Here is a 20210-nt window from a genome sequence, read left to right as displayed (position 1 = left end):
CTTGCGCTTGCATCTCCCCTCCTCAGCCCCTCCCCCCACGCTAAACCGTATCAAGATCCCGTCCTAGGCAGGGGCGTTCGGCAGCCACTCTACAGGTTGTGTTTCAGAACCTGGATGGAGGGACAGAGCCCTGTGCGTCCTGCTTCTTCCTACTGACTGTGAAGAACGTACTAAATTGCCACAAAGGTCACCAAAGGTCCTCCATCCCGAGCACTGTAACGTGAGGAAGAGATGCCCCGTGTGTCCCGGGGACCGAGGAAGCCTGCGGTGTGAACACTCGGGTGTGGAAGGCAGCGCCCATCTCGATATCTCTAACTGGCTCTTCTCTCTTCCCTTCCCCTCCTCCTAGGTACGAGCAGCCGAAATGTGACAACACGGCCAGGGCTCATCCGACCAAAACAAGGGATTTGTACAGGGGCCGCCAGCTGCAGGGTGAGTGGAGCGACGGGTTCGGTCGGACGCGCCAGCGGCCGCTTCGAGTTTTCTTGCAGATTCAGGATGAGGAAGGATCTCAAGCGAATTTAGTTGCAAAGAATGATTTCAGATTAACAGAGGCAGTGAGTTTAACCTTATGATTATTGCAAATACATTCCCAGAAATGTTTCATGGATGTTCTCTTTCATCAGAATCCCGTAAGTGTTTGTGATACACCAAAAATGATGATTCCAACAGTTAAACCTCAAGCCCCGCCTGGACCCAGCGTCTTCCAGGAATTTATGTGAGGTTGAACTTGGTCGTGTGGTGTGAGCCCCGCGCCGGCCGACCCCCGCCGGGTTGCAGTTATCTGATGAGATCGCAGGGTAGGGACGTGACTCCCGCATCATGGCGGTTTCAGCGGCATCGGTGGGATGCGGCAGACTGGTGGCTATTTTGCTGCATTTCCATCCTCTTTCTTTCCTTTAAATGCCTCCAGATTGTGTCCACGTAGCCACAGCCTCAGAGACCATGAAAACCGTTCTCTAACGTCTTTCTTCTAGTGCGAGTGGTGGATCTTGGTCTTACACAGAGTCTGGATAATTTCCTGTTTAGAAAAATTCTGTGGTCCTTGCATGATTTGTACTGTCAATGATAAAGAGGGTTTTACAGTCTGAAAGGTAAAGATGTTTCTCGGCTGTGAGCAGAGGTAGAGAAGACTAGAGGGTCACCCATCCACCTCCGTATCGCCCCAGCCATACCTGGAACGAAGGCACTGGACACAGAGGGAGCGGAGAAGGCAGGACCTGGTCTGGGGGCGGGGGGAGCAGAGCACAGCCACGCTGCCAAAACCACTCTGCTGCCCCACGCTTGTTCTGAGACATTTGTCGTGGGTCTTCCGCTGTTTCCCCTCTCCGCACCTTCCTTTCGATGCAGGTGGGGGAATCTCTGACGTTATTGTGATCATCGCACGATGTCTCTCTGTGTGCGTGGTCAGTGGGGTTTATGTTCATTAATCAGGCTGCTTTCTGGATCCTGGAGCTCCCCGGATGGTGTCCTCCAGTCAGAAGGGCGCTCTCTCCCTCCCTTGTCTGGTACAATCTCTTGCCTCTGCTGTCAGGTTTTAACACCGGTGGACAATAGTTTTCTTAACAGGGAAGAATGAATTTAGCATAAGCTTGGTCCATGGCAAGACCCCAGTGAATGTTTGTTCCTTTTAGCTAGTCTTAGCCGTGCCGCAGAAACATCAGGCAATCTGTTCTTTGTCTCTGAGGTTCCAAGACTCTCGATTTTTTTTTTTTAAGATGTTTTTGATGTGGACCATTTTAAAAGTCTTTATTGAATTTGTTACACTATTGCTTCTGTTTTCTGTTTTGGTTTTTTGGCCACGAGGCATGTGGGATCTTAGCTCCCTGACCAGGGGTCGAACCTGCATCCCCTGCATTGGAAGGCGAAGTCAACCACTGTTCCCTCAATTTTTTTTTTTTTTTGATAATCCAAAACTGCATTACTTCTAAATTGAGCTGCATGTGGTTTTTGCACATATAACATGAATGTCATTAATGAATGTGCGGTCAGGCTCTGCTTGTCACTAGTTAGAGATGCTACGACAGACAGAACACAGCCCATCCCATCTCCGCTTGGTGGGTGTGCTTGGCTAGGAAGGAATGTGCGTTCATGGTGGAATCCAGTACGTGGAACCCTGGGCTGGGACTCTGGATTTAAAGGCTGCAGTGGTCACTCATCTTCTGGGAAGCGCTGACCCTGGATATTGAGAAGTACCATGTGACATCACTCCTGGCTCGTCTGGGAGTCAGATGGGCCATTTAGAGAAAGAGCATCTGGCACTTCAGGGAACACCGTGTGAAGAGGTGCACCTCAGAGCTACAGAAACCGCACCCCGTCGGAGAGGAGGTTGGTTAGGCTGAGCACAAAGGTGCCCTTTCCTTCCCCCACCTTCAGAGAAGCCCAAGTCCCCAGGCACGAAAACCATCTTCCACAAGCTCGGTAAAGGTCAGCTTGTTTTGCAATTGTAGATGTTTGGGAGTGTACCGTTCATGACCACTTAATCATTTTGCTTTTTTGGAGATAATTATCCTTATTAGGGAAAAACAAGTAGGTCTTAAAATAACTCCTGGATCGAGGCTGTTCTTATGGAGAGGAGAAAACAATTTCCAGGATAACACAGCACCGTGGTGGGTAGGCAGACACTTGTTAAGTCACGTGCCAATGCGTTTTCTTCTAAAAAGGAATGGTTTTCATTTTAAGCAGTTTTTCTAAGTTTCGGCCAATAAGGGTCCTTTATTTTTCAAGCCAGGCTGATAATATCCTCACACACAATTCACCTTTTCGGGGCTTTGTTGATTGCCAGATGTTTATCTACATGCAGTGTAGGAGAGTGCGCGGCTCACACTAACTGAGGGAAAATGAGCATTTAATCTTCGGAGGCATTAAAAAGCATTTAACCTTTTACCCCATGGACAGATCAAGCCCCAGCCTGAGGGGTCGCTTCCTGAGAAATGGGTCATGATTTTGGCTCTCGAAGATTCTTCGTTTCTTCTGTAACTTTCCTCACACGACTCATACCAAGGCGTCAGACCACACTTTCTCCCTCTGCAAACCTGCCCTGCCTCGTTTTGCACTGGCATCTCTTAATCTCAGCGGCTTTTGAACCAACCTATGTGCCCTGCTCCCAGGCCTGCCCGCCACTTCCTTCATCCCCTTCCGCCTTCTCTTGTCTCAGCTGCAGGGCTCCTCACGGCTACGGGGAGTCTCCGTCGCCAGGACCTTGCCCATCACCCCCTTCTGCACCTTCCCCGGTCCTCGGTGCACCCTGCAGGACCCGGCTTCTTGGGGAGGCTGCCCCTGGCTGGCGCCAACCGTGTGTGCTCCCACTGCATCCAGGTACCTGATGCTGCTTTGCAGGTGTTGAGTTACAAGCTCCACCCTGTGTGCCACGTGGTTCTCCTGAGAGATGGGCTGACCCCTGGGACGCGCACCAGCCAGCACAGCAAGGGGCACACAGGAGGCCCTGGACGCCTGGAAAAGAGTTTGCAAATGAAGGGCACTAGGCAGGGTTTCTTTTCCTATCCTGAGCCTTTCTGACTCTTCTGTATTGAGTGATAACTGGTAGACTTAGATTTACCTAGTGGTTTTCCTGACTTAAAGGGCACAGAGCATGAGTCTTCAATGAGTGGGATTTCTGTGTGGGAAGAGGGTGACCTGATAGACAGAGTTCATTGTTCTGATTTGACGTCAGGTGCTCTCTGACCAGGAGAAGGAGGGAGAGCCCACCCTGTTCTCTCTCCTTGGTGGAGAGCCTTGCACACCCACGTGTGGCAGCTAAAGGCCACGGGAGGCCACACATGTGACCGTTGCAGAGATGAGATGCAGGCAGAGGCCACGGCGGATGGAGATGTGCCTGCACTTGGCGCCCAGAGAGCAGCCCATCCGCAGACCTGGGTCCCCCATCCCCATAGAGGAACTGGTTCTGGAGGGAGCTGGTGGGAAAGATTGATGCGGGAGAGATTATTACAAGTAAAGTCAAAATAAGTAAGCTTTAGGGCTTAGAGTTTATGACCTCCTCTAACCGGTACCGATCAGATGATTTGTGTCTTCACACTTAAATACATTTTGTTGTCCGATTGTCATTCTGAGGTGCGATTTTAGCAGGATCAACAGGCTTTCAGTCTCCTCTGGGCTTTTGCTTCATTTAATCTCTTCTGATGGAGCAGTCACTGGTTTTGTTAGTCATCAGTTACAGTGCAACACAATCAAATACTTGTAGGCATTTGATAAGGAAGAACCCAAAGAGAGGAGGGCAGGTAGAAAGAGTTCTGAGAGCAGGTGAGTCCACAGGGAGAAACCTCATTCCCTACTCCTAGCCCTTCTTTCCTCCATCAGTTTTGGGGGAAGCTCTGATGTCCTCCTGGGGCTTCAGAGTGTTAGTGGTATAGCCCCAGGACCAACAAGAGGGTGGTGAAAAGTGTCTGAGGTTTTCTGGTACCAGAAAATGGCCTCCTTACTTTACTGCTTCATCCCCCAAACCAGAGCCATCAACTGTTCCCTGCCCCACAAATCTCGTCCATGCTGGCACCCAGATCTGCCACGTGTGTTTATTTTGATTAAACAGCCCCGCCCATAGCATCTCTGGCAGCTCTGTGGACCTCACAGCAATCAGCAGCGGTCAAAGCCCCCTCCCTAACCTAAAAGCCCCTCTGAGGGAGAGTTAAGCCACCACACAGAGCCTTGCAGGCACAGTAGGGTCTTTGATTCCATTAGAAGCCCTCAAAGCACCACCCGGATTTTCCAAGCAATATTTTAGCACAACTCTAAATGTTTTCAGAATTAATTATGATTTCCTGAGGCAGCATAAAATGATCCTTACGTTGCCCGAAGATACTTTCCCAGAGGTAATTAGACCCTGAACCTGGCATCTGTGCCGAGGACTGCATGGCACTCAGGGACCGGTGTTTACTCTCCTCCAAAGTGGCCTGGGCCTTTGAGGCTCTTTCAAAGATAATAGGAGATGTCAGTATTTCACCCGTTAGAGATGTCAGCGTCTGTGGTTCCGTGTCACATCAGGTACAGGCTTCACAGACAGTACTGATTTGAGCTGGGCTGGGAGCACGCTCGCTGGGGACCCCCCATGTGCTCTGCACCCGCAGTGAGCTCCTCACACCCCCAGCTGGGGGAGGCTTCCTGGTACCTGTCTCCCAGCAGGAAGCCTCGCGGAGGTGAGGACAGGTGTGCTGTGTGTCGGAGAGGGTTTTAAACAGCGTTTTGCTCTTAAGAGCTGTCTGATGACTTTATAGCTAAACATCATTGCTGGTTCACTCGGTGTCCAAGCGTGGGTTGGATTCCGGCGTGGAAGGGACTGTTCTGCAGTGCTTGGGACAGGGACTGAGCTCCGTTATTCTATTTTTCGACTGGTGAGCTTGGTGATTAAGTGTGAAATTTAAACTATAAATCTGTACCTGAATAAGATGACTAATCCTCTAGAAGAAAAATGCATTTTGTAGAAAGCACGACAAAGAAAGGGACCGTTAAATCCAGTTTCCCTGAGGACAGGATGGTACAAGTAGAAACTCAGTTAAAAGCACATGTGTAATTTCCATCCTAGAGACCCATAAGACAGGGATCCAGGAACAAGGGAAGCCAGGGGAGTCCAGGGCTTGGGAACATGCAGTATCCTGCAGGGGTGTCCTGAGACGCAGGCTCTGTCTCAGATGTCACAGAGAATCACTCACAAGGAGCTGGGACAAGCCTGATCAGACATGAGGGAACATGTGTGAAACAAATCCTTTATTTGGTACTTAGCTGTTTCTTTAAAAAAAAAAAAAAGTCGATAAGATGCTAGGATGTGCAGAGGCATCCAGAAGACGAGAACTAAAACGTAACCGTTGTACTTGGCAGAAGCCTTAGGTTTTTATTAGAATATTTAGTTCAGTTGATATTTTTCTCCATTTTTTAGAGAATAGGAGAAATTGGAGAAGGCTTGGAGGAGATCATGGGAATTACTCATTCGCAATAAAGTAAGAACAAAAAAAGGCAAGTTGAGGAAACAAAGGCTATTTTTTTTTCTTAACATGAAGAGGAAAGAAAAATAAAGGTCAACTGAAAATGCTAAGTGACTTACAAAAAGGCGTCGGGCGCTTCTTCCATTTATTAAGGCTGAGCTGAATGGAGAAAAGGGAGTGTTGAGGTTATTTCCTGAGTTTTCTGAATGAACCCAAGAGGAGCATGCTTACCCTTTAGGACGTACCTGCACGGGGAGCTGAGAAGTCTAAACTCACGGAAGTCTTCGGTATTAGGTAGAAATGTGCTTTAAAAGGGGCAGGAGAAGGGAGAGACCATCTGTTTCCGTCATATTCTTTCAAGTGAAATCTACAACTCGAATTCACTAAAAGCAATTTACGCACTTGTCCTGTCCCCACAGCTGGTGGGCAGCCTGCTCTTTCCGACTTCGCACTCTCTCTCTTTGTTGCCGGCGGCACTGGCTCCCTCCAGCCAAGTTCCCAGACAGGCGCTGAGCAGATTTCTTAGCCCTTGTCCACACCTGCAGCAGAAGCCTCTTAGGAGGCGCGGGCCGGCCGGGCGTCCATCCTGATGGTAGCGGCCGCCGCTGCCAGATGAAGTCGCAGCTTGGATGAGGCCGTCGCGCTTCACCCTCACCCCTTGCCTCTTCTCCCCACCGTGGACCCACATCTCAGCCCAGCCGCTCGTCTGCTCCAGAAAAGGGATGCACGCGTCCAGAAGCCCAGTTCTCTCTCAGTGGCTGGCCCTTCATAACCGTCGGCCTTGTTGGAAAGTTCTTTACATTTTCTACATCTTTGTTCCCTTCACTGTAAATGCGCCGTCTTCCCAGTCTTTTCTCAGCACACGTAACCATTCCTGATTTGGCCTTGATCTTGGATAGGCTGTGGGCTCCGAGGTTACAGCCCGCGATCTGCAGACCCCCCAGGCCCGGTGGGCACACGGGCCCGAAAGAAAGTGTTCCCTGGTCCCTCCTCATCACCGAACGAAGCGGTTCAGACCCCGTCTGTTGCCCTCGTGCTGTCTGTACTCCAGCCCTTTGCTGAATCGTTCTCATCGGTCCCATTATCCTCCTGGTTATCCCGTGTTTTAAATCCAGAACTGGTCTGAACCCTGCAGCCGCACTTACCTTCTCTGTTGTATCTCCCTGTTGTTAACTTAGGATTCCTTCTTTATAAACTCAAGCCTATGGAGCAGCTGGCCCAAGGCCAGATGCTTTGGGGGACGCAGAGCTCCTCAAAACCCAGTGCCAATCCCCTCCGGAGGAGAAGATCGCAGTTTTATGATCCCAGGACTGGTGCTCTTAAACAAGACAGCAACGCTGTAACGGTTAGAAAAATCAGGGAGATGGAGACTGGTGCCTAACGAAAGTGTCCCCTTCTGTCTGAAAACGTCATGTTATTCTTAAACCTCTTTTCCAGATTCTGTGCCAACGTCAGGACTACTTGCCTGCCCCCTAGACAGCACTTTTTGGGTTAGGACTCTCTTGGCCGTCTGCGGTCACCCCAACACTGCACAGTCCTGGGGAGTGAGTGTTAAAAATCACTCCTGCAGAAATTCTGAAGGGAACGGAGACAGGCAAAATCCCATTATCCGGGTTGGATATTGGCCAGAGCACTGGGGTTATTACTCTTAGAATAGACGCAGGACTAACGAAAATGGCCCAGTGATGGTAGAAATTGAGTTCTATTCTTCCTGATAACTTAATTCCCTGCGAATTTAATTGGACCAGCCAAGACCACAGGGCTCGAATACATAAACTGTGTGTTGGGCTGTTGGACACTCCCCAGTGACCAGTGATGGTGGAAACTCCTCAAAACCTGGTTTATAATGAATACCAGCAGTCCATGGAAACTTCTGGAATGTTTTCACTGACAGGATGATTTAATTTTTTCTTCGCTCTCTTCTGACTTGTCAAATCGAGAACAATTTTTCAGAAAAGTCAAGGGTTTCTCCCTCTGAGGGAAAAAGATAAATTGACTGTGCTTTGGCTGTTAATTAACTTTTAGAAATTCCTGAGACAAACTGTTTAAGAGTGATTTCCAGCAGAAGAGTTTGGGGTTATGAGCTGTCATCCCACTTATCCGTCTTTTCTCTGTGCTTTTGCTTATTGAATTAGTTAACTTATTTAAGATGTATATTGTCCTTATTTACAGAGAACCTGAGGCACCTCCCTCTGTTCAGAGTCAGACATCCCAGAATCTGACAATTGATGCAGAACGGTATTGTCATCAGAGATTCCTTAAATTCAGGAAGTGTCAGATTTCTGATTTTTAAAAAATCTCCTGAGAAACATGCATCGTCTGTCATGAAACAGCGCTTTGGGGAGCACCTCTTGACAGGCTCTAGAAAGTGTGGTTGAAGTCAAGGTTTTGTTTAATACTTTGCCCTGTTAAATGATCCCCACTTGTTATCTTACAGAAGGGTAAATTTGCTTATTCAAATGCAGCAGAATAGGAATTTCATCTTTGTAATTTCTCTAATGGAAAAAAAGTTTTGAAGAAAAGAAAGGAGCAAAATAGATACCAGAAATACAAAGGGATAGCTGTGCATGCCCCCATTCCCGGTAACCCTCCCTTTTTCCTAGTTGTGCCATGTCATTTGTTGACCTCACTCTTTATTGTTGAGTGAACCAACTCTTTTTGCCCATCCTGTTTCCCCAGAATGCACCAGTGGACTAGAGTCCACTTCTGCATGATGTCTGATTGACCACTTAACACCTAACTCAGTAGAGGTGAGGAGGTTGCCCCGTGTCCCGGAGTGGCTGCTATGCTTGTCTTCCCACCACTAATCCAAAGCCCTTTCCACCGTGTGATGCTGTTTCTCATGTCAACAACTCTGCAGAGAGTCTTCTCCGCTAAGGAGAAGCTGAGATACAAAACGCCTTAGGGCAGAAGTGGGTTGCTTTTATACCCTAGTCGAGGAAGTGGTGAGGATGTGACATGGGAAGCGCCCATGACGTGCTCCCTTCACCTCTGACCAAGCAGAGTTGTGTGCCTGAGCTTCCTGGCAGTCACCTCAGCAAACGCTGGAGAGCCATCTTTTTTGGAAGCCCCTCTCTAGGGAGAAGGTTTAAATTCATAGTGCATCTATCTGACAGTCACTTCGCTCTATTTTCACATAAATGAATATGGATGAAATGATCTCTTTGATTATCTTCTAGCTCTACCCTCCAGAGCATTTCTATAGAAATTCTTTAAATATATGAAACCAAAGAGGCCAGTAGAGACTCATGCTGCAAACCGAGGTCATCGTACAATAAGCGAAGACAGGCTGGAGGCTCGGTGAGGTTGAGACCACACCCATTAAGGAGTGTGGACTGTATCCTGCAGCAGTGTTGCCTGAGATGTGGAGAATTCAGTTTTTATTTTAAAAAGCCACTGACAGGTTTGTGGTTGACGGGTCAGAAGTGCCCAGGACAAACCAGCAGTAGCACCGAGAACCACAGCAGCGTTCGCACTGGCAAGGATTTATTGAGAACTTACAAGGTATTGGTCTTGAACCTTTACACACAGTATTACAGCTAATCTTCACTGCAGCTCTGAGGAAGGGTTATTTTCTCTGGGCTCTATAGATGAGCACGTTGATATTAAATAGACCAGGTCTATATCATTGAGGTATCACCACAGTGATACCTAAATTACATAGGTGACACCTATTTAAGCTAGAGAAATCATGTTGAAGCCAATCAGAGTTACACACACACACACACACACACACACACACACACACACACACACACATTTACATGAATCTTATTGGACCCAAATTCTCTATAGTATGGCTCTCGTTATAAGGTGGACTGTATCGAACGCCTCTGTGATTTAGTGTTAAAGGAACCAGAAGAAACTTGTTATAAAGTTGTTGTGCTTCCTCGTGGAACACAGACAGAGACACACACATATGCACACAGACACACCCACCCACCACAGACACCCTTTGTGTCCAGTCTGAATGAGGCTTAATTTACCAAAATTAATAGAAATGAGTGGAATCTCTCTCCACCCCTCCTCATTCCTTAAATCTGTGAAGCTGGGCTCTTGCTTTTCTTCCAGAGGTCCCTGCACAGGGTTTGCTCCTGGAGGCCCCTGGATGCCTGCGCCCCTGGCCATGGGAGATGCAAAGGGGTCTGACCTGGTTCCCCCTCTGTCTGGCTCAGGTGTCTGAGACGGCGCTTAGGATGAGGACACGTAGGGAGGGATGATACTAGAAGGGGATTCTCCAGGAGGCCTCACCAGACCGACAGAGACAGGAACTAGAACGTGAAGGGCTGGAGCCGAGGGTGGGCCGGGGAACAGACCCCACTCTGCACCCTGAAGGGAGGGTCTGCACGAGGCGGCAGCCAGTGTGGGATTTTGGACTACAAGTCGGTCCTGCTCTCACGCCGGTGTTGTTAGGCGTTGTTTCTTCCATCTCGGCCTCGGGCTCTGGGGGTTCTATTTTTCACGCGCTCTCCTCCTATCAAGAATAAGTAGGATAGGTTCAAGTCTAGGAAGCAGTTACCTTGTTCTAAGTTGGCCATTAGCTTTTGTGCACCCTCTCCTGGAAAGTGTGATTTTCATCCTGGACGCTGCGAGGGTGTCTTCGCAGCAAAGGCGGGCGGGCAAGGGGCGGGTCATCTAGGACTCCTGGGCCTGGCAGATGGACGTGGCCTTGCGTGTCTGCCTGCCCCGTGCGGAGTGCCCACTGCAGTCCCGCCGTCAGGAAAGCAGCTCGCGGCCCAGAGAAGACAAACGGAGCTCTTTGGACTTTCTCACCACTGAAGGAGGGAGTGAGTCTGTGTTTACAGCCTGTCACACACCTTCCCAGACGCCACAGTGAAGACACCGGTCTGGCTTTCATAGTCCGTGTGAGCCAGGTAACTGCTGAGATAAGAGCTGCCTGACAAAGAAAACGAAAAATCATCAGTCTGCGGCTTTGGTGATTGCAGAAGCCTCTCAGCCCGACCAGGGTCAGGTTCTGAGGTTATGACGTGGAGAGATCCTGGTGCATTAAAGAAGCGGGGCCCTTCCACTGGTTAGAAAGGAATCTGGATCCCGTAAGCAGTTATTCTCCTTAAGCATAGGTGATACGAGCCTACCGCCAGCTCGGTCTAGGCCGCCCCACACAGCACGATGCTCTGCTCAGGGGCCTGGACCGGACTTGCCATTTCTGCCTCAGGTGTGGAGGCAAGGCCACTGCAGCTCGGGGTGCTGGAGACGGAGCCCTCTGAATCCTTCTTTTGGCCCCTGAGGTGTTTCCTCTTTGGAAAGGTTTGGCCACGTGTGCAAGATTTCCGCAGACAACGCTCAGATGACTTGAGATGGCCAGGAGAAGTCTAGGAGGGAGCTGCCCTTTGATGTGTGTTCTAGTAAAGCGTCAGTGTTGACACAGTTAACGGGGGAGCTTAGCCATGATATCCCCACAAGCATGCCTGCGGCCACTTGGGTCTCACCTCTGTTGGCTGCAACGTTCTACCACAGTCTTGCATCTCTTGGCCATAGAAGACAATGTCCCTGCTCTCTAAATATTGCCTCCAGAGACGGGCTCTGGGTCAATCCTCCTACAGCTAAATGTGATCATTTACTGGTGTATAGTTAGCAAACCTACAGAGAAACCTACCTCCATCCGGTACCTAAGCATGTGTTTTCCAACCTGCTTACCTTGGAGGGTCCACGGGGAGGCCACGTCGCTTGGAATCGGGGATCTTTCCTAGCCTCGAGGCGACGGCTGAAGGAGGCGTTTGGCTACACCCGCTTAAAATCTGTTAGGCCGAAAATATGGTTGTGGAAACTCAGGACCTTCTTGCCCGGTTCTCTGTGTGCTTGAGTGGAGGCAACTGCTTCTTGAGGAGAGCCCCGTCCCGCCACCTCTGTAAAAAGGGGACATCCTTCTATCTGGTGTCTTATTATTAGGCGTCTTATTTCATGTGATTCTCAAGGCCAACAGCTCCTCATGTCACCAGCTTCAGAGAAAGAGATACACTCCAGGCCCCCAGTGTCCGGGAGGAGCTCAATTTTTATCAAAATCTGAGAAAAGCATAGACGATTTGCATGAAAGAATTGCCCCCCACTCTTGGTCTTCTAGCGCCTTCTCTTTGGGTTAGCTGGAGGTGAGAGTATACAGACCACCGGCCTCTCCTCTACTGAGTGATTCCGTCCGCTTCAGGGCTGTGCCGCAGGCCTACACTGGACGTATCTTATAAAATTAGCCCCCTGCAGACTGTTGTTTGCCGAGATACAGGTGCGTGTACTGTCAGCCCACTTGCACAGCTGTGGTTAGGGCCACGAGGACGGGTTCTCTCTTGTTTCAGCATCAAGAAGTGGCCCTTATCTCTGTCCAGTTCAATCCACTCGGTGCTTTTCTTTCGATGGGCTTCCCCTCCCCGCAAACACGAGGGCCGTCTACACCAAGGGTGCGTTGAGCTTAACCTCACTCTCACGCTCCACTGTCTTTACCCTTATTTTGTCTCAGTGTCGATATCCTTCCCGTTTATTAAATTCAACTTTATTCTGAAGCAGTGCACGTACTTTGCCGTCCTCCTGGAGTTAAGTAAATACTCGCGTCTGCACGGCACCTAGAGAGCACGACTGCTCTCTGCTGAATCTGCACGTTTACCAGTGAAGACGTGCAGAGTGTAGGCTGAGGCCACAGTGAAGTCACAAGGAAGACGGGCTTCACCGAGGGTGGTTGGTTGTGTCACAATTTGTGGGCAGGACGTTGAGAAGGAAAAACGTGTTTCTTCCTGACAAGGCGACTGGCACATACAGAAGCCAGTGACACTGATGGTTGCTGTATGTGACCAAATCCCAAGAAGCAGGAGATTTAAATTTCTTGGTCCTGTCCAGGTTCAAAGACCCTCCAGCTCCTGAGAGCCTGTGTTCCAGTGGGGTGGGGGGCGCGGCAGGCTCCGTCGTACCCCCAGTGGAGACGGGGTGTGATTAGCCCAACGCCAGAGGGGGCGTGTTCCAGGGTCTGTTCCGGCCTCGGCACCGTCGTGCTGAGGACACAGAAGTTCTTAGAAAGAGAACAACACGATCCTGTGACCCCCTGGAACAGTTAGCTGTTCTGTGGCCGTCTCCCAAGTAAAAACATTGGTTTGTAGAAAATATTTCTGCCTTCACAGAACCTGAAAAACTATAAATAGACATTGAAACGTTGAGTCAAAGCATTCCATTCCAGAGTGACACTGGATGTCTGTTTCTCCATGTCAGTGACAGTCTGTGACAAGCTGTTTAAACAGTCTCGGGAGCGGGCTGGGCCTGCAGAACATCTGTAGGAGATAATAAACCCAGATGCAATGTTCAGAAAGAAATCGAGTGTATAGTTTAGAGAAGTGGGTCTGAGTCTGGACACGTGAGACCAGTGGTGTTCCCAGCATGGCAAGCCACGTTCCTTCTTGTCATCTTTGTTTCCTCACCCCTGGGTGTTTACTTGGTGGGGTTTCCAGAGGGTTTGCAGAAAGATCACTGAGCTACGAGCAGAGCTCCGAACGGGGTCAGACCGACTGGGGTCACCTGCAGGTCACATATGCCTCTGGAATCTGCGATGGGGCTCGTGGACACTGCTTCCCCATCGTGGCTGGTCCATCCGGGGCTGCACCACTGGGCAGCCTGCTCCTCGGGGGAGGGCAGCCTCCTGACTCCCTGTGGCCGATCAGGGTAGGTGGGAGGGAAGCAGGTCCATCGCTGAGGTGAAGGTCAGCGAGGGCCCAGGACAAGCCCCGTGCAGGGATGTCTGTCCCAGCCTGGGCCAGGGGACGGGGAAGAGCATTGGACCATCTCTGTACCCCCTTTTTCCACGGTAAACGTCTTCTCACAGCCCAGCTCGCTGCCGTGAGAGGAGTGTCCTCAGTTCCTAGAGCAGCGTGCGGCGCGCCGGGCGTCCCTCGAGCTCCGTGTACTCAGTGTCGGCTCTCGTTCATACTCTGGGAACAGGCACAGTGGGGGGAGCCTCTCACCCAGGCTTAGCTTAAGCCCTCACTTCCTGTTTTTCGCTATCCCTCTGGTCGCCCACACATGCTTTCTCTTGGTTCTTCCCCTGTAAAAACCAGGCAGGAACCGGACACCTGGAGACGCCCCTGGATCACTTTCTTCCCAGCATCCCTTGCTGTCAGTGCCTCTGCACTCGGGTGGCCATATGATTGCTGGACGTCGTGTCCTCAGAGGGTTTGGGCTGATCTGGGAGGCGTGGACTACCTGAGCCCTGCTTTCTGAGGATATAATTAAATTGGTGTTTTGTCCAGCCTGGCTTATGGTACACAAATCATTCGGCCAGACTTTCCACAAGAAGGGGTGCCTTTACCTATACACCCGCTTTTAGGGTTAACAGCACTGCTCTGTGTTACAAGCCTGGGCACCTGAGTGTCATCAAGGTCGATCGATTGTTCAGACCTTTTGTTAAACAGATGCACTGCTGAGTGGGCAGCTGGACATGTGAACGGATGGGTAGGTGGAGCCGTGGAAGACAAAGTAGGTCCAGAAGCTTTCTTTCGTGTGTGTCGTGTCACGTGCTTGAATGTCCGTCGTCGTTCCCGTAGTTTGATGTCAGTAATTTTTAAAGCCCTGCTGAAGAGCAGGTGTTCCCAGTGCTTATGCGGCTGACTTGCTGGTCCTTTCAAAGCTTTTACTCATTTGCTTGAAACGGGCAAGTGACCCGGCAGAGGTCGACTTTTGGGGAACAATAATTACGCTGTGAGAAGGTAGGACTCCTGTGCTTGTTCTGCAGTGAAACCTCACTGCTCAGGGCCCCCTGGGCCAGGGAGCCGGGTAAACCTCTCGCCAGCTGCACTGTCTTATTCCTCTCCAGCTCAGGGCTCTCTTCCCTTCAATAGCCGTCCTAGTCAAAGATTTGTAGGGTAGAAAGACGAAATATACACAGCTTGGTCTGATTCCCTAAACTCGACAAAAACCTGTGCTAACAAAACTGACCTCTGTAGCCTTGGAGATGACCCGTGGAAAGCATCTGGCACTGAGCTCGGTTCCGGGAAGTATGAGGTTGCTGGTGGTGTCGGGACGTCGGAGGAGAAAAGGGTCCATGCCCGCTGGGCTAGGCAGTGGGTGGTCCTGGAGAAAGTGGGCTTTGAGCTAATTTATTAAGAATGAGAAAGATACAAGAGGGCAGAGAATGGATGACGTTTCAGGTGTAAGAAACACTTGGGCATAAAGCAGAGGTAAGAGCTATGCGATTAATAAACCTAAGAGCATGTTGGGAAGAGCTTAGATTCCAGGAGGAGGGGGATGCTGTTTCTTCGGTTTTGTTTTCACATCGAATCGTATCGTTATATTTTTCTAGAGAGGATAGGATTTCCAGTTACAGTCATCGATCGAAGATCCAAGTGAAAAGCAAATATGTCGTCTTTTCTTCGAGGATCCTGCCCTTTACCTGAAACCCTGCACTGGAGCCATGGCTTCCTGGGTCAGGCGCATACTTGTTTATGGTCTGGGCGATGCTGACAGAACAGGAGAAGGAGAGAGCTGCTATCTGTTTAACCAGTTAGCAAAATGGAATCTGGGCTGCAGATGTAGTTGTAGGAGATCGATGCCCATCGTAACGGTCCCGAACGACCACCGTTCCTCTCATCTAGCATTTCCAGACTTGATGCTTTGCAAGCATGAGATGGAATAATTCCAGAATCTTAAAGACATCTTCATTTGAATCTTTCAAATGACAGGAGGCTGTTTAACACCTAGTTGATTAATGTTAACTGGGTTGGTTGGTTAATAGTTAATGATTTAACTCAGGAATAAAAGAAGTAACATCCCATATTAATATTCCATACCAATAGCCCGTGCGTCCTTAATTATTGGGCTGCCAGAAAGTTCGTTCTGGTTTTTCCATAATATGTTACCTTTGAATTTCCAAAATCTATTTCTAGCCTTACACAGTACTAGGACAGATTTTTCACAATATACTTATGCCAGACGTCAATAACTTTTCTATTTCTTGACAACTTATTTGTGAGACATTGTTTTTAAAGGTACAAAACCAAAACCAAGCATGGAAACGATCACTCATTCCTTACCCTTTCCCTTTGTTTCTTGCTGGATCCGAAGGTTCTTCCATGCTGCATAGCGGATCAGATTGTCCAGGCACTTGTCTCTTGCTGGATGTTAAAAACCAGGGATTATCTGTTGTGTAAAACACTGTACATCCTGAACTTGCACAATCGAAGTGCGGGACTCCAACTTCCTTGGTCATATTTCATCTGGATAGTGGCTCAACGTCCAGCCGCCATGATCGTCTTGAATCATGATTTTTCAGCTTCTGCTCTGCAGCCTATTATAGTCCATCCTCATTTATGTGCTCGTTCCAAGCTCGATATGAGAGCATTAAAGTCTTCTCCACCCACGACATTGCATAGATTTTTTGAAAATGAGAAAACCAAAGGCAGGACCTTGCGGCCCTTCCTCAAGAAGCTCCCTAGAGATCACTGCTATTCCATTGACTTAACACCTTGTTCCTGAAGCCTTTGAACCAGAGGCAAGTCCACTGACCTCTGTCTCCGAGGAGACGTAACAGGTGGTCAAAGGTGAAGCCTGGGAGGTCCCGTCCATTTGGATGCACGTCCCCTTGGAACAGGGTCTGCTCCAAACCGCGAGGAGTTCATTCCCTCTCTCTCACGTTCAAAGTGTGGGTGAGAAAGCAGACCAATCCAATTCCCTCTTCTCTCTTAAGAATGTGAACTAAAATACCTTCGTCCTTCTTCTCTGGATAGTTTCCTTTGTGTTTCTTCTGCCCAGGATAAGCAGGGGTGTGGATGGTCTAGAAAATGACCTGGAAAATGAACTTTGGGAAATTTGGTATATTCAGATAATCACTTGGACATTGAGAAATGCATACGTAAGAAACCTTTGGATATTTGAAACCTTCAGGAACCATATCAGACTTGCTTCCTCCCCAGAGGTTTGAAATACATTTTCCCTATTTCTTCATTTCTGGGACAAACACCCCCATCTCAGAAATGATGGGAAGGTGAGCCCAGGACGGTGTCCTCGGTTAAGTGATGGGTGCAGGCGTGCCGTGACGTAGACCAGGGGTAAGAGGACGTAGACACGCTGCCCTCGTCTGTGTGGATTTGGGGAGCCTGGTGCGGCCACTGTCCAGCAGCGTGTCCTGTAATGCTCCCTTCTGAGTCTCTGTCTGCTCATCAGAGAAAAGGGGGTGATGCACACCTGCCCCCCAGGGCTCCTGCAGGTGGAGCTGAGCCCATGTCGTAGGTTTGCTCAGCACCAGCTCAGTGCCTGTAATACTGCACGTTGGCTGAAATGAGCTGCTGGCCACCTTCACGGGGACTTTTCTCTCAGGGACCCTGTAGGCTGACAGGTGGGCAGGAGACCCCAGGACCCCGCCACTTACTGCCCAGGCTGTAATGGACATCTCCAATACTTAGCTGTCACCAAAAAAATCCTGGTTTTATTTTTTTTAATTAAAGAAACAAATTCGGGGGTCCCATTGGATTATAACATTATATAAGTTTCACGTGTTCAACATTATATTTCTACTTCTGTCTACACGACCTCGTGCTTCCACCAAAAGTGAGTTTCCAACTGTCACCACGCAGTTGATCCCTTTACCTGTTTCTCCCCTCCTTCCTCCCTTCACCTCTGGTAACCTGTTCTCTGTATCTGGGTGTTGGTTTTTGTTTTGTTTTATTTGTTCATTTATTTTGTTCGGTTTTTGTTTGTTTTTTAGATTCCACATATGAGTGAAATTATATGCTATTTGGCTTTCTCTTTCTGACTTATTTCACTAAGCATAATACCTTCTTATTCCATCCATGTTGCTGCAAATGGCAAGATTTCATTCTTTTTTATGGCTGCATAATATTCGTGTGTGTGTGTGTGTGTGTGTGTGTGTGTGTGTGTGTATACACTACATCTTCTTTATCCACTCATGTATCGATGGACATTTAGGTTGTTTCCATGTCTTGGCTCTTGTAAATAGTGCCGCTGTGAACATTGGGGTGCAGGTATCTTTTCGAATTAGAGTTTTCATTTTCTTTGGCTAAATACCCAGAAGTAGGATTGCTGGATCATATGGTAATTCTATCCTTAATTTTTTGAGGAACCTCCATACTGTTTCCATAGCGGCTGCACCAATCTACAAGGAATCATCGTTTTGCAAGTATTCAGAATGTATGGTTCTCAGAGAGGCCTGTAACTGAAATGGGAGGTGAGCACTTGCAGCTGGTTCTCAAGGGTTAGGCTCCTAGACTGAAAACTGGTCGACCTCTGAGCACCCCAGTGTTTGGGGAGTTTCCTTGTGGCAGTTGTGCCATTTACACCTTACACAGCATCAGGGATGGGGGCCGTCTTGGGCCTTAGTGTGTGGCCCCTGCTTGAATCCAGGCACAGCAGAGACATCAACGCCGTCGGCTTCCCTCCCGGTTCCCTCCTCTCGTTAGAAGACGTGTGTGTGGCCCTTCGTCAGTTTGTGAGCGTTATTCCAACGTGACTTCATGTGATGTTTGACTCAGGGGTCCATTGCCGTCCGCTTCTCAGATGCTCACTCGAGAGCGACTTAGAGGCACGGCCCGCTCCAAGGGCTGGGAAGTGAAGGTCCTGAGTGGAGGAGGGCAGAGCAGTTGCCCTGGAGCCAGAAGGCGGCCCCCAGAGAGCTGCCGTCGGGGGGGGGGTTCCCCTCAATGCCCTGGGGAGAAGCCCCGCGAAGGCCTTCAGGCCAGCCTTCAGAGCTGTTTCCCTGGGGTGCAGGTGGTACTCAGACTCCATGAAGAATGTTACCCTGCTCTTCTGGTGGCATCCAGGCCCTGCGTGGTGAAGAAGGTCACTCAGAAGACATGTCGCCAAGCTGGGCAGAGCCAGCGGGCGTGGTGCTGACGCAAGGCCTGTGGGGATTTGGAGTTCTGGGCTGGGTGGGGTTCCAGGGCAAAGAGCCCCTCAGCTCACCTCATCCCCTGGACTGCCCTCTCAGTGGTGCTTTGGTCCTCGTGTGGCCTTCCAGCCCTCCCGGTCAGCATTTCATTTTGTAACCTTCATTTTTATCAGTGTTTTGTGTTAAAACTCTCTCTCTCTCTATTTTTGGAGGTAGTTGTGGTGTGAGTTCATCTGTTTTAAGGCAGCTTTGAAAGCACAAATCTTCTGCATATAATGTTCACTGGTTTAACAGACGGTTTTTGGTGAGATAGGCCCAGAGTTTTTGCTTCAAGTCTTTCCAGGAGGTACGGGAGAATAAATACAAACATTTGCTCCCTAATTAATGCGTATCCTAATTTGAAAGCAGTGTTACGTAGAATGGACATCTGGTAGTGAACCCTGGGCGTGGACTCTGCCCGGACACACAGATCCGGGGACGATGTCTGTGCCAGGGCGCCTGCCTCTCACCGGAAACCTCAGCTGAATTTGTCCACGTAACGCGTGGCCCCATGGTTCCGGTGCAGCCACACCAAAGCCCAGAGGGTGGGTCGCCAGCTCTGCAGTCGCGGGTGAGTTTCAGGCCCAGCGTGGGTGTCCTGCTCCCAGCCACACCCCTGCCCCCGCTGCCCGGACGGAGCGCGCAGCTCCACCAGGTTCCACCTGACCAAGGCCCCTGGGCCCTTTGGGACCGTCCGTGTGGACACTCACGGGACAACAGACTTTAACCCCAAGAGAAAGGGTGCTGCCTTTGAATGACGTTAGTATGCATTTTATGACAGAAAGTATAAGCACAGACCTCTTTTGACTTTGTGTTCACTCCCAGAAGCCAGCTCTGTCACGCCTTGGCAACCCAGAAAGCCCCATGCTGTTGGACTATAGCTTTGAAGAGTGCCTGTCACTGGGCTAGGCCTGAATTAAATGCGCTTTCTCGGTGTCTCTCGCGGCGGGGCGCTCAAGTGGCTCTAGTTTACAGCGACAGTCCCTCTTTGTTTTTGTTGGGAGCTTGGAGGAAGGGTGGGGACTCCAGCTTGGAGGGTCCTGGGCAGACATGGTGGGAGGAGAGCCCTGGAGGGAGGCTTCGGTGTTGGGGGGTAGGTGGGCACAGAGGACCCTGTGTGCAAAGGAATGAAGCAGAGGTCGGCTGTGGAGCTGCAGGGCTGGTGATGAAAGTGGAGAATTTCCATCAGGAGGGCACGTTGGAAGCAATGTGGTCCCGAGCCGCACGCTACCCATCTCCTCACTGACACGATGCCAGGAAGACGATGCATGGTTGGGCGAGAGAGTGAGTCTGGTGAAAAGTGTAGGGTCTGTAACAGTTTAGGTCACAACATCAGAACGACTTTGAAGTCTGCAGTGTTGTTTTGTTATCATTCTATTTGTGACTCAAACGAAGAAAAGAACTAGAAA

The 20210-nt window shown here is 49.7% G+C and overlaps 1 protein-coding gene across 2 annotated transcripts in view; it reads left to right on the top strand.

Annotated features, from left to right (window-relative positions):
• The window catches only part of SMOC2 (SPARC related modular calcium binding 2), a gene marked incomplete at both ends in the record, with an annotated part of 153489 nt that overhangs the window by 111071 nt on the left and 22208 nt on the right, over nt 1–20210 (top strand). For both annotated transcript variants that reach the window (XM_082855438.1, XM_082855437.1), the window contains one exon: nt 350–432. In XM_082855438.1, coding sequence (XP_082711564.1) covers nt 350–432 — 83 coding nt within the window. The remainder of the gene's footprint in view (nt 1–349; nt 433–20210) is intronic.

This window comes from Leucopleurus acutus (assembly GCF_964270905.1).
Source record: "Leucopleurus acutus genome assembly, chromosome: 15".
Lineage (NCBI taxonomy): Eukaryota > Metazoa > Chordata > Mammalia > Artiodactyla > Delphinidae > Leucopleurus > Leucopleurus acutus.
This window is presented reverse-complemented; position numbering and strand designations above follow the sequence as displayed.